The sequence below is a fragment of the Eupeodes corollae genome, chromosome 1 (assembly GCF_945859685.1).
Source record: "Eupeodes corollae chromosome 1, idEupCoro1.1, whole genome shotgun sequence".
Taxonomy (NCBI): Eukaryota; Metazoa; Arthropoda; class Insecta; order Diptera; family Syrphidae; genus Eupeodes; species Eupeodes corollae.
Genome location: NC_079147.1, coordinates 197,317,728 through 197,332,798, shown reverse-complemented (window position 1 = coordinate 197,332,798; position 15,071 = coordinate 197,317,728). Strand labels below are relative to the sequence as shown.

General features: G+C 35.9%; 1 protein-coding gene across 1 annotated transcript in view; it reads left to right on the top strand.

Moving 5' to 3' along the window:
* LOC129939311 (neural cell adhesion molecule 1) overlaps positions 1-15,071 on the top strand; it is a 296,828-nt gene that overhangs the window by 231,253 nt on the left and 50,504 nt on the right. The window contains exons 9-10 of the mRNA XM_056047286.1: positions 825-884; positions 14,072-14,164. Coding sequence (XP_055903261.1) covers positions 825-884; positions 14,072-14,164 — 153 coding nt within the window. The remainder of the gene's footprint in view (positions 1-824; positions 885-14,071; positions 14,165-15,071) is intronic.

The window sequence follows — 15,071 nt, the reverse complement described above, 5'->3', positions numbered from 1 at the left end:
AACTGTACCATGAAATCTGTTCGTAATGCAAAATCATATGAGATTTTCCAGCTTTTAAAGCTTCTTTTTGTTTCATTTGTAAGACCTATATACATGAATAAAGTTGTGTACTGTGGTTACATTAATTCACTTCATAAACAAGATTCGAAGCAATTCCGAAAAGATTTATGCTTGCGTTTTTAAAACTATGTTCTTGCCCCTGTTAGTATTTAACGAATTGAAAAAAAAAAACTGGCAGATTAAATTTTACGATATTTTAAAAGAATAAACCTACATTAAATGGTCATTGCAATTAAACTGAAAATACTGGTTTTCTTTTGATAAAAAAAGAATTATTAAAAACATATTCTTTTGAAAAAAATCACAGATGTCAACCCTATTTGAAAAACGGTGTTAAGTATGCAAATCCCCACCTTTATTCTCAAAAAGCCATAAAACCACAAGAGGATAATAATAACTTTTTTTTATTACACAAAGGATTCAATTTATACCCACACTCCATACCCATCTTCAAACTACATAAGAGCGTACAAAATTACACCTAAAACTTATTGAAATGACAAAAGAAACGGATACGGAAACACTTATCTAGGCGATAAAATAATACTTGAAAAAAAAAACTTTTACAACACAAAGAACAAAATAAAATAAATTCATGCATAAATAAAAACCTAAACTTAAATCTTTATTATAATTTCAATTTGTAGTATGTCCTTTGTACACAACCTACCTACGATCTTTAAGGAAAAAATAAAATGTTTACATTTTTCTTATATTATATTTTTCTAACAAAACAAAATGTCTTGAATTCTGTTTCATTTCAGAAATCCTTGCACCAACAACAGCAGTTATGTCAGAAATTACCATGTACAATCGGACCTTAGGTATGTAAATTTCAACCACAGAAACTCTGAAGCAAAAAACAAAAAATTATTATGATTATCCTTTTTTGCACAAGTATACATTCACCGCTTTCACAATTTTTTCCACTCTTCCGCAAAAAACCTCAAAAATAAAATAAAAATTAAATTACTGTAAGAAAAATATGAAAAACTTAGCAAAAAGAAAAACAACTATCTCATAGTGAATTTATATTCTGTTATCCTTCTTTTTGTTTAAACTCATTTTAAAGGATATTTATCCTTAACATCCCTTCTTCGCGATGGCTCAGCTTTTTTTCTATTTTTGTTTTGTATTATTTATCCTTGAATTGCAGGATAGTGTGATGATGGTGTAGTAATAGAAAATTGTATACATATTCAAATGCATCGTCTTGTGAATCCTGATCATCATTATCATCGCCCATGTTTTGTATGAAATTGTACTTAAAAGAAAAGCCAAAGCCAGGCTAAGTTAAGGCGCGCAAGAAATGCAAGAGTAGAGATATAAATACATAAGTAGAATAAGGACTATAAGGACGAATAAGAAAAGTCGTTTTTCGTTGGTTTGTTTTTAATTTTAACGACGATATCTTTCTGTTGAAAATGAATTTTACTGCATTGCACATTGTTTCCTTCGTGTTATTTGGTAATTTTAGCTAATTTGTTCAACGTCTTTTATTTAATTTTTATTCTTTTAAAAAAAAAAAAAACGAGAAAGGTTGTAAAATGTACATAAAGCACGAGAAGAACGAAAGGTTACACGGGTTCTAGTGCATATATTTGTATTTGTAGAAAGGATATTTTATGCCTGAGTAATAGGCAACGGTAGTGATGGCAAAGGAGAGGAATTGACATTGGGATATTTTTATTTTTTTCTTAACAAGTGAATGGCAGATGCCAGTTTTACGAAAAAGGACGACGAACAAATTATTATTATTTTATTTGAAAGGAGAGAGAAAAAAAGAAGCAATAATTCTACTTCTATATGGTCTTGGTCTTCGTGGTGATGGTGCTCAGCTTGGCCTCATTTTATTACAAGAAGAAGGATTTTTTTTCTGCCATTTTATGTTTTTTCGCTTCCTTGGACTTTTTATTGAAATTGTTTTTTTCAAATTTTTTTTGGTGGAAGAAAAATGAAAATGTTAGAAGAAATGGGTATAGATTTATAGGTTTGTAGCTACTTGAAGAAGTCTCATAAATTTAATGTTATTTTTCAATTGTTGCCAATTCATTTTGAAATCTTGAAAATAGGTATGTATTAACCCTTTAAGGGTTTCATTCAATCAGCCATAAAAAAATAAGGTATATCGATTCCGATTAATTTGGTCCTTTGAAGTGGGCTTTCTCATCCTTAGTTATAGGTGAGATGTAAATGGTTTCATTTCGGATAGAGTTTAGGGGATATATTTTTCTTTTTAGGTACGGGTAGGGTGATTATTTTGATGTTATCGACAGTGAGAAGATTAACCTTTAGATATTCGATAATGGAACAAGTTTTTGACAGACGCAATTTTTGTTATTGACATAAGCTAAGATTACATAAATAAGATGGCGAAATTAGAATTTTGTAAATCATGTCTTTGTGTTTTTAAGTCTTTTACTGCCGACATACGAATAACAACAGCCTAAAAGACCCAACAAAAGAACTTATCTAGACTATTGGAAGAAATGGAAAATAAAATTTTCTAGAATAGTGGTTTTGTTGGATTGTCATTTTTAAATTAAAAAAAGTGTGTGTGAGAAATTATAAGATTTGAAGACTTGTTCATGACAAAAATAAAATATCACTTTGACAAACCAGCTCTTTGAGCAGTTGTTACTTTTGTAATTGTCATTTTTATACATTTTACAATTAGAAAGTAAGTTAAAATTGGTTTCAAGCAGATTCACGTTATTTTTTTTTTATTTCTTTTTAAGATCAGAAATAACTATACAAATTTGTTTGTAAGAAATTCGAAAATCCAAATTTTCTCAAAAGAAAGAACTGGTAGATTCTCATTCCACTTTATCTAAACAATATTTTTTTTTTGGCTTCTTTCAACAAAAAAAAATCATGTTTGTGTTGCTCCAGATGGGTTATTTTGTTTTTAAGTTCTGTCAAGAACTAATGCACGGATTTTAAAATTTTAGAAAATGGGTTAACATTTCTGAACGAAATGTAAAAACGTATTTTTTAAAGCACTACAAAACTGCATACCAAAAATATTTTTAAGAACAAATCAAAAAACTTTATATGTACAAAATTAATTAAGAAAGAAAAACATTCTAACGATTTTCGCAAAATATATTAATTAATCAAGGTCTTTTTTGATTATTTGACGACAGAATTATTCTTGACTAGCGGTCCGTCCCGGCTTCGCACGGGTAGACATAATGGGCTAATTAAAACGACCATGAATCACCTTATTAGAAAAAATTGTATGCTTATCTTAAAGCCTCCCTGTGCACTACGTTAACTGTAGTATTTGTAGGTGGCAACAAAACGTATTGGTTTTCAGGAGACCCTACTCGAGAAAGTGCAACGTACAACTTACTTACTTAAGGTGGCGCTACGGTCCTGTGTGAACTAGGGCCTCACCCAACAAACTTCTCCATCTAGCTCGGTTCCTAGCTAGATGTCTCCAGTTTCGCGCTCCAAGTTGGGTGAGGTCACCTTCCACTTGTGCGCGCCACCTGATCCGCGGTCTTTCTCTACTGCGCTGTCCTATGGGTGCGGATTCAAAGACTTTCCGGGCCGGAGCATTGGTTTCCATGCGCTCTACGTGACCCAGCCATCTTAGTCGTTGGACTTTAACTCTTCTTGCTAAGTCTACGTCGCTGTACAGCCCGTACAGTTCGTCGTTCCATCTTCTCCTCCACTCCCCTTCGATGCATACGGGACCGTAGATCACACGAAGAACTTTTCTCTCGAAGCGACCCAAGGTGCTTTCATCCGCTTTTGTCATGGTCCATGCTTCTGCACCGTATAGCAGGACGGGGATGATAAGGGTCTTATATAGCAACACTTTGGACCCTCGAGAGAGGACATTACCACTCAATTGCTTTCTTAGTCCAAAGAAACAGCGGTTAGCAAGAGTTATTCTGCGTTTGATCTCAGCGCTGGTGTTGTTTTCTGCGTTTACAGCGGAGCCTAGGTAGACGAAGTCCTTGACTACCTCAAAGTTACGTCTATCGATTGTGACGTTTTGACCAAAACGTCGGTGTTGTATGTCCTTTCTAGACGACAGCATGTACTTTGTTTTGCCCTCATTAACCGTTAAACCCATTTTTGCCGCCTCTGCCTCAATACTCACAAAAGCCCCATTGACATCACGCTGAGTTCTTCCGATTATATCAATGTCATCAGCATATGCCAGTAATTGAACAGACTTTTGAAAGATAGTGCCTCTAGTGTTGACGTGTGAGCTCTGCACTATTCTTTCAAGCACGATGTTAAAAAAATCGCATGACAGCGCATCACCTTGTCTAAAACCTTTTTTGACATCAAAAGGTTCTGTTAAGTTGTTTCCAACCTTTATGGAGCAGCGTGAATTCTCCATGGTCATCCTGCACAAACGGACGAGTTTGGCAGGGATGCCAAAACTAGACATGGCTCTATACAGCTCGTCCCTGTAGATGCTGTCATATGCGGCCTTGAAATCGATGAAAAGATGGTGGGTGTCGATTTGGTGCTCTTGAGTTTTTTCCAGGATCTGCCGTAATGTGAATATTTGATCAACTGTGGACTTTCCTGGTCTAAAACCACACTGATAAGGACCTATCAGGTTGTTGACGATGGGCTTTAGACGTTCACATATTATGGCAGAGAAGATTTTATAGGCAATGTTAAGTAGACTTATTCCTCTATAGTTGGTGCAGTTTAGAGGGTCTCCTTTTTTCAGGATCGGGCAAACAATACTGAGGTTCCATTCATCGGGCATGTTTTCTTCCGACCATATCTTACAGATAAGTTGGTGCATGCTCCTAACCAACTTATCTCCTGCTGCTTTAAAGAGCTCGGCATTCAAGCCATCTGCTCCAGCGGCTTTATTAGACTTCAACTTAGATATGGCAATCTTTACTTCGTCTAAGTCGGGAGGACGGGATTGTTGGCTTTCGTCGTCTTTATCGAATGGGTCATCCTGCCTGACAGCGGGATTCAGTTCTTCGTCGCCGTTATACAGTCTGCAGAAGTGGTCCTTCCATATCCTCAGCATTGACTGTGGTTCCACTATGATGTTTCCACTTTCGTCTTTGCAGCCTTCAGTTCTAGGTTTATGTACCTGTGAATTTTGTTTCACCTGTTCATAAAACTTTCGAACCTCATTCCTGCCTTTATACCTCTCAACATCTTTAACCGCACGCTTCTCATGCCCTCTCTTTTTTCTTCTGGAAAGTCGGCGTTCCTCTCGCCTCTTCTGCTCATAGAGCTCACGAGCAGCTCTCGTCCTTTTATGCAGCGCCGCTTTGCGTGCCTGTTGTTTGGCTGCATTTGCCTGCCGACATTCCTCATCAAACCAGGGGTTCCTTGTTGGTGGCTGTTTGAAACCCAGCACATCAGAGGCGGCTTCTCTGATTGCATCTTGGCAATGTTGCCACTGGTTTTCGATACATTGTGTTGGCGGCAGAGAACTTCGATAGAGGTTACTTGTCACTCGGTCGTAAAAGGATTTGGCGATCTCTGGCGATTGTAGGCGTTAGACGTTGTATCTTCTCCCAGCACCTACCTGTTTTGCCTTGGGTCTGGAAATCCGAAGTGCTACCCTGGCTACAACGAGGTAGTGGTCCGAGTCGATGTTAGCTCCTCGGAAAGTTCGTACATCCATAATGCTGGAAGCGTGTCTGGCGTCGATCGCAATATGGTCAATCTGGTTGACGGTAGATTGATCTGGAGAAGTCCAAGTTCCTTTGTGGATGTTGAGGTGTGGAAAACGAGTACTGGCTACCATGACGTACTGGCAACGTACAACTGCCCGTGGGAAAAGCACTGTTACCTTAAGTCGATACGAACTATGGGATTTATTTATTATTAGGGCAAAGATATTTTTAAAGGCAACTGTAACCTTTTAAGGATATGGGCAAATCAGTTGGTAATGATTATTGCTAAAATAACTTTATCTCTTAATTCTTTGATCAATAGTCTTGTACCATTACACATATTGGGTAGGCTTAAATTTCTTTAAAGCATAACAGGGGTACCTATTTCAAGTTCATAACGTAGAAAGGCAAGCTGGCAGGATTTAATGAATTTAAAAATTGCTGTGGGTAGTGCACTATATCTTCGATGTTGCCAACGGTGTCAACAGATTTGTAACATTTAAAATCACCTGGTACTCTTTCAGTAATAATTTTGTTTATCTCATTTGCTGAGCTGTTTCTGGCTGACAATATCGTTCTCGAACAGAGCCAAAGAGAAATTAAGAATAAACTAATAACTTAGAATAAACTAATAATAATAATAAAGAAATTATTCAAGTTCAAAGAGAAAGTTCTGAGAAGAACTTTGACAAATATTATGAAAAAGTGTGATTCCTAATACTAAGCCGCTCTGAAAAGAACTTTTTAAGTGAAGCATAAAAATGTGTTAAACAAACTCTAAGTATTTAATGTCGCTTGAGTTCACTGCGTAAGGAGTCCCACCCAAGTGGCACATAAAGCCGAAATCTAATTTGGGCCCTAACTCCCAGCCAAGTAAGACCGAAGCCCAAAATACAAATGTTGGGGCTAATGTCCCACTTAATAAGAATCACCAAATGACACAACTTTCTTTATGTCAAGTACTTTAAGAAACAATGGATATCTAAGGTTCCTTACCTAATACAAAATTATGTTAGAATTTTTAAAATCTATTTCTTTGTTAAGGATCCATCAAAACAGTTCTCGGTCCTTAAGAAAGCTAAGCGAACTACAAGTTTGCTGGAGTCATCAGTCCCAGAGCAAAATTTGAGAAAAGGAACAAGTTCATCGATTGTTTAACGAATAAACTCGACGAACGAAGGATAAATATTTCCGAATTTATCAATCATATGAGGTCAAATTGTATGGTTTGGATCTACAAAAATTTGGGACTTAAGTTATATGGTGGGACTTAAAAGTATATATGGTGTTGCAACAATACAAGAGAACCATAAAACTGATATCGTAAAAGGTGTATATTTCCAGTAAAATCGACACCTATGTATTTATTTCTTATTGAAAATACTGATTTTCAAAAACAAAATATAGCCTGTAGATGGAAGACCATATATTTTTAAAAAGTAAGAAAAGTATACTTAATTATATTATTCATTGTTTTCATTAAAGTAATCATAGGAAAGTGATTCTTTCTAAACAATTAGTTTTGAAACAAAGAAATATTATTTTGATTTTCTATTTTTTGTAATTATCATCTTTCAAAAAAAATTATCTAGTTTTAAAGTTACAAGATAGGCTTCTTTTTTACTACTAATTCAAATCTTTTTAGATAGTCCAATTGTATTGAAAATATACAGGAGGACGCAACAGTCACCACGAGAAAACAATGGATTATTCAGTAGACTGTACAACTTGTTTCAATACACAAAATCAGGAATCCGTTATAATTTTACATAGTTAAAATCAGTCAAAAAAGTATTACCTAAACCTACAAAAAGCAGTTAGAAGTCGAAAAAGGAAAAGCACAGGAGAACACTCTCTCATAAAATTATCAGCCTCACATGAGCTAAGAGTTTTTCAGGGTTCTACCTGCTGTTTACTATTTTTTAATGTATTAATTTAAATAAAAAGTAGGATTTTTTCTTTATTTGGAAAAGTGTTACTATCTAATTTGTACTTAATAAATTGATGTAGAAAATAGTAAACAAAATAGTAAACAAATTGACATAACTAAGAGTTTTAAACAATACAATCAAATATTCAAGACGAAAATTTACCTTAAATGGTAAGGTTACTATTGCACTCAGGGTTTTTTCCTTTGTAATTATTATAACAGTCCAGTCAAAACGACATAAGATCTTTAAACCTTGAATAATTCGCTTATTGATGAAAATTACAGTAACTGACATCATTTTACATAAGTCACAAAAAATTTCCAAAAATCCCATATGAGAATAAAAATTAAGTAAGGTGTTTTGTCGAAAATTCACTTTGTGCTGTAAATTTTGATAGGACTTTGTAGTTCTAAAAAAAATGCACAATAAAATAATAATAGCATCACAAAAAGAAATGTCAAAGATAGTCAATTCACAAAAAAACTATTTGTAGAATCATCAAAAGTGGAAAGGTGTTATACCATCATAGAGAAGGAAGGTCTCGAAGCACCACAGAAAATATGATTGAAAAATAATAAATTACTTCCGAAGAAACACCATGGCATCATACAATTTAACTAAGGTTCCCCATTGACCCATCACCTATCAGACGTCGCGCACTGCATGTCGGTTTGCGTGGTTTTCAGATAGCAAAAGAGCCATTTATTTAGAAAAAAAATTAAAAGCTCATTTAGCTTTTCCAAAAACTCATCTCAATTGGAGTCCCCAAAAATGGGAAACGAACTTGTTTTCTGACGAATCAAAGTTTATTATGCATGGATGGGGTGGAAAACGACATGTCAGGAGGACAAGAGGTGAGAGGTTGAATCCAAAATACAATAAAGGGACGGCCAACCATGATCTTGGGCTGCTTCTGTGGCCTAGGATTCTGGTCAATTCAACAAGTGGAGGGCATAATGAAGTCTGAAGACTATGTAGACGTCCTTTATGCTTATTGTGACGAGAAGTATTGGAAGCAACATTTTTAAGCACAAAAGTGACCTATTTGAATTCAACAGCAATGGTATGACATTTAAAAATTGGTTATTAATCCCTTAAGCTTCGATGCCCAGAAGATATACAGCTGTTATACATAATAAAGGGTATGCAATTAAATATTAACATTTCCTTGCCTTGAAGTAAGAAAATTGTTAGAAATTTAGTTGTGAGATCTAAGTTGCAAATGTTTTGCACAGCAATTTTACCAAGTATTTAAGTATTTAGTTATTTACTTTTTGTTTAAGTAAAGGGTGTTAATTCTTAACGTAATATCAAAAAAGTTAAGAAAACAGAAGAAAGAATTTTGCTTTTTGATTTCCTAAACAACTTTTTGTATGGAAAATGTTGGAGGTTCTATAGTCGCAAATATTTTGCACAGTACTGTATTTCCTTAAAGGTTTCATAATCTTAGCACAAGTAAGTGTTTAAAACTTGGAGTGGTATCAAAAAATGTAAAATGTCAAACATATATATCTTATATATGACTTATATATGACTTAGTCTGAAAGATAAAAATTATTGATTTATGGGCCTATATCGAAAACCATGATATTCTACGAAGGCATTGAAACAAGAGTTTAATTTAATTTAAATTTAAACTAATGTAGTTCTCCATTATTTTTTGGTCAAAAATAAAAAACACGACTAATTTTGCAACAGTTTTTAATATAACGAAACAACGCGATCAATCTTGCTATTTTAGCCTATTTAAAATAGAATTCTTAGTTAGGAGTGATAAAAACTTGAACAGACATTTAGAATATAATTTTCAAAAAACTATGAAGATTAGAAAAAAATCCAAAAATCCAAAAAGCTGATCAAGTTTTAGTTTGCATATATTTTATTATTGAAGTCTTCACAAATTAGTTCTTAAAATTTTTATTTTGTATTTTTATTGAAAAGCATCAATATAATAAAATACAAAAATAATAGGGTATGTTTAATTAAGAGTTTAAAGTCAATATATTTCAAGAACTTCCTTCTTGTCCAAGGCAGAATAAATTGTATGTATTTTATTTTCGAGATGAAATGTCTATTTTGGTTGATGTTACAACTTGCGACGCAAAGTCAATGTATACAAATTACGTATACGCCTGGGTGCACTATTTTTAACTCTTAATTTAAGTAAGTAAGCTTATACTATCAACTTTGTATGCTATCACAAGACTTGAGGTAAGATTTTGAAACACAATTCAGCTTTACATATCGTGTACGAGGCTACCTTAACGCCCAATTTTTACAAAAAAAAAGATGACATGCTCTGATTTTAAGAGCATAGTATTGAGTAATAGAATAGACTTACTTACGTAAGTTGGCGCTAGAGTCCGGGATGGGCCTAGGACTCAACCAACATGCGTCTCCAGCCAGCTCAGTCCCTAGCTAGCTGTCTACAGTCTTGCAAGCCAAGTTGGTTGACGTCTTCACCCACCCGAGTGCGCTACCTGAGTAGCGATTTTCTTCTACTGCGCTGTTCATCGGGATTGGATTGGGAGACCTTGCGTCCTTTCGTCGTTATATCTTCTTCTCCATTCAATGTCTTTTTTTGATGACAGCATATACTTGGTCTTGCCCTCATTGACCACTAAACCCATCTCCTTCGCTTCAGTGGCAATGCTCAAAAATACTCCACTGACATCACGCTTTGATCTTCCAATTATTTCAATATCATCTGCTCATCCGAGTAATTGGATGGACCTTTGAATGATTGTGCCTCTAGTGTTGACGGACGATATGAAAGAAGTCGCATATCAGTGTATCGCCATGTCTAAAACCTTCACATAATGCGGCAGAGAAGATCTGATATGCAATGCAGTTAAGAGGGTCTCCTTTCTTATGTATCAGGCTCACAATGCCGAGATTCCATTCATCGGGCATGCTTTTTTCCGACCATATTTTGCAGATGAGTTGGTGCATGCTCCGTACCAAGTTACGCCTGCTGCTTTGAATAGTTCGGCAGCGATGCCGTCAGCTCCAGCAGCTTTGTTTGACTTAAGTTTAGATATAGCTATCTTCACTTCGTCAAGGTCGGGTAGGCGGAATTGTTGATCTGTGTCGCCGAGGTTGAGTGGCTCTATCTCCCTTACAGAGGAATTCGGTTCGTCATCGCCGTTTTATAATTTGGAGAAGTGATCTTTCTATATTCTCAACATAGACTGCGGTTGTTCCCCTGATCGTCTTTACATGCTTCGATTCGTGGCTAGTACCCTTGGGAGGGTTTTTGCCTTTTGGTAAAATTTACGAGCCTCCTTCGTGTTGTGTTGTGACATCCCTCTATATCTTCGATCGCGCGCTTCTAGTGCTCTCTTTTTTTCCATCTAAGAAGCTGGTGATCCTCTCCCTTCTTCTGCTCGTAGAGCTCGTGAGCAGCTTTGGTCCTTCTGTGCAGCACCCTTTTGTATGCCTCTTGTTTCGCTGCGTGGTCTTGTCGGCATTCGTCGTTAAACCAGGGGTTTTGCTGTTGTTTCTGAGGGAAACCTAGCACTTCAGAGGCGGCATCTCTGATGGCTGCAAGGCAATGTTGCCTTAACCTCCTTAAGAGGTTATTAGAGACTCGATCGGAAAAGGACATGGCAGTCTCTTGCGATTGTAGCCGTCTAACGTCGAATCTTCTCACAGTACTTCCTTGTTTTGGCTTGGATCGGGATATCCGTAGCCGTACCTTGGCTACAACGAGGTAGTGGTCCGAGTCAATGTTGGCCTCTCGGAATGTTCTGATATCCTGGATACTGGAGAAGTGTCGTGCGTCGATCGCAATGTGGTCAATCTGGTTGACGGTTGATTGATCAGGAGATTTCCATGTCCCCTTGTGGATATTAAGATGTGTGAACTGCGTACTAGCTACCAGAACGTCTCGCCCCGCAGCAAAATCGACCAGCCTGAATCCGTTGTCGGAGGTAGTGTCGTGCAGGCTGTATCTCCCGATTATGCCACCAAAGATGTCTTCTCTTCCTAGCTTGGCATTAAAATCCCCTATGATTGTTTTAATGTCATAGCCAGGGCTTATATGCCTTGTCCAAGAGCTCGAAGAATATGTCTTTGTCTACGTTTTTCTCCTCTGTTGGGGCATGCGCACATATAAGGCTCGATGGGGATTGTCGTGATGCGCTCGCTTACACTATGGAAACTCAAGACTTATTGCCTGAGTCGAGCTCCAACAACAAATCCACATCCAAATAGACGCTGTCTTTGTTCTCGGTAGCAGTCTCATTTTTTTTTGCGTTTGGCCGGTCCATCCTATCGCTCTTCTTGGATGGCGGTAATATCTGCCTTACAGCAGTTTAGGGCTTCCACTAATTGTTTGGCTGCAAGTGATCTTTTAAGGGATCCAACATTCCACGTACAGATCCGAAGTTCGTTTGCTTGGGTTGTCAACAGTGAATCCGTCAGCATCCGAAGCTTGTTGGTGCTTCGCAACTAAGGTATTTTTTACGTGGCCAGGAAGTCACCCCGACGGAACAACCCCCAACCCGGAGAGCCAGATCCTTAGTATAACTTCAAGGATGGAGAGCCGGATAAACCGCTTCTTAAAGCCTGGGTTCCTGGAACTGTAGACGCCACCGTTGATTCCATCTCGAGAATTCATCCGCTGCCGTCTCGATAAGGAGAGGTGACTTAGTGGAACACCTCTCCCCCCTTTCTCGTTTGCTGCCACCAACAACTTTTCACTGGGGTAAGAACCAAATCTCCAGTTGAGGTACTAGGCACACGATGTTCACCGCAGGGAGGTGAGAGTAGGAGCTGATAGACAGAGGTGGGCTTTGAGAAAAAACCTGTGGACGCTTGTGTCCTCTTGAATACACATGTCTATCATTTGAACATCAAAAAAAATCATTGTCCTGGTGCTTGAAATAAGAACACCTTGTTAGCTGTCAATGTCAAATCAAGGCTGTACGATAAATGACCTATCAGTTCAATGTTTTGAGTTTTGAATGTCTCAGTATTTATACCAAATTGTATTAACATAAGAATTATTCCAAGCTGAAAAATGTCTATTTCGATGGAACTAAAAGTACCAAAGGCAGTAACTACGACATGAAGCCGACAATTATAAACATTTTAATGCAAAAATAGTGGTTGTAGGTTGCAGATGCAATTTTATTGTAAGTCACTACTTCACAGACTGCCTGAATTATAAAAATGTTATAAGTTTTTTAATAGCATCAGTTTTATAATGTCCAATCATAAAACAAATCTTCTGCACAGTAATACAAAAAAATGGATTCTCGGGCTTCTTCTAACCTTCTGTAGGTTGAAAAGAACTTGAAAAAACACAAAGAACTATTTTTAAATATAAAGAATAACAAAAAAATTATAAAAAATTCAAAAATAAATATCAATTTATTTCAAGTAAATTTGATATTATTTTAAGTAAATTGAATTCCCGAAGTCCATTCGTTTTCTCTTTCTCTTCTTCCTACACTACACACACAGTCAGTTTAGTTCGTGTACCTTTGTTTGTTCGTTTCGTCCTTTATTGTATTCGTTTACTTTTACGCCACGCAAAGGCAAGCCCCCGAAGTAAAAACATTCTTTCTGACTGCAGGGATATCGCTGAGAATTGGGCAGGGTGGGTGGTAAGCGCAATGCTATTTTCTGCACAGTAAAAATTGCTGGTGCTCCCGCGCTATCCTACGCTAACTGCTTCGCTCCTTCAAAAAAAAGTTTACATTTTCAGGATATTTTTTTGCGATTTTTCTTATTTGAAATTATTTTTGTCTGCCTCGTTTTTTCTTTCTTTAGCCATTGTGGTTTTTTTTCTCTGTTTTATTTAACATTTATTTCGTTGCGGAAGATAAAGTGGAAAATATTTGAAAGCTTGCACTTATCACACAAACTTCTTGTTTTTTTTTTTCTGTTTTTTGGGTTCTGTTTCAAAAAAAACACAACAAAATCTATGTGTATGACTTTACATGTATATTTAACTAATAAGAACAAATGTTTTCCGCACATTATTTTTATCCCTTTTTTTGTTATTTGGGTTTTTGTTTTGGGGATCCTGGTACTCGTTGGTTTAACGTGTCTGCCTCGGTTCCTGTTCCGGGTCCGTGGACTTTTCCTCACTCAATATGTTTTCATTTCTTTCCATCTGTATGCGATCATCATCATCATCGTCATCGTCGTCAGCATTGGTGTTTGGGGATTTTCTGTTCATTTTGTTCCTTTTGTCCTTTTTTTCTGTATCCTTTCTTAACACTGAATGGGTTACGCCTGGACATGAAAATTTTATTTTATTTTTTCTGTTTTTTCATCCTTTTTCCTTCGGCTGCTTGCTGTGGATGAATACAAAATTACACCAAACCAAAAAAATCTGGAATAAAATTCGTCCTGGCAAAAATCCTTGAAAAACACTTGAAATATCCATCGTCGTCATCATCATCGTCGTGGTCCGTCGTCATCCGTCCATACAATTACACAAAAACATAGATGGCAAGCGTCCGAACAGGAATAAATTCGACACAAATGCTCTGCCTGATTACGGGGTGGAAGAGTGGAAAGATGGTGGAGGTGGTGGCGGTGGTAAGTGTTGAAGTTGAAAAAATATAAATAAAAATTGTATTTATTTTTATTTTCTATATAAATGTATGTAACTTTTCCCTCAAGACCGTGTCCTTAGCAAAAAGAAAATATGTAGCTACCTTTCCTCTAACATCAGAAGCATTGGTTGAGTAAATACGATTTGAAGGAATTCAGAAGCAAAATAAAAATGTCACCCAAAAAAAAAAAAAACGAATTTCAACCTTAAGGTTTCACTTTACATTTTATTAACAAATAGTATTTTTCCTTTCTGTATTCTTGTTGTTGGGTTGGGGTTCTTTAAAAAGTAAGCACTTAATTAAAAATTCTTTGAGAATTTAAGAAAAGAAAAGTTTTTAATTAATGTGTTAAGAGGAAGGTGATGTTATATAGCAGTGGTGTTATACGGAGAGAGCTAAAGCATAGTATAGACCGGATCGAAAATGATATTTTGACGTTATGGTCGACTGATTATTTCGTTGACTGTTTTTAAAAATGTACAAAAATAGAAGTAAGCAAATAAAAACAAGTTTACCAAACAAAAAACACCTCCAAGCTCAAAATGTTGGTTTTGAACTAATTGGACACTTGAAATTGTATCCTAAAAAAGATCAAATTGGCTTTTTATTTGAATTTTTAATTTGCTCAATTTTTGATTTATTTTGCCTACCTATTAATTAAATTGTAGAAAGGGTGGGTTATTTATAATATGATTGTGGTATGAGAGCAGTTATCTAAAAAAAGAGTGCTAATTTGATAAAAATCTGAGAAAACGTTATAATTTCCCAAGGCTGATTTTTTAATACAAATATATATAATTTTCCTAAGAAAATACGGGTGTAAACACAGTTTTGATTTTTGGGAAAATCTAGAATTATCTACAAAATAAAATAATTGTTTGAAAAACAAA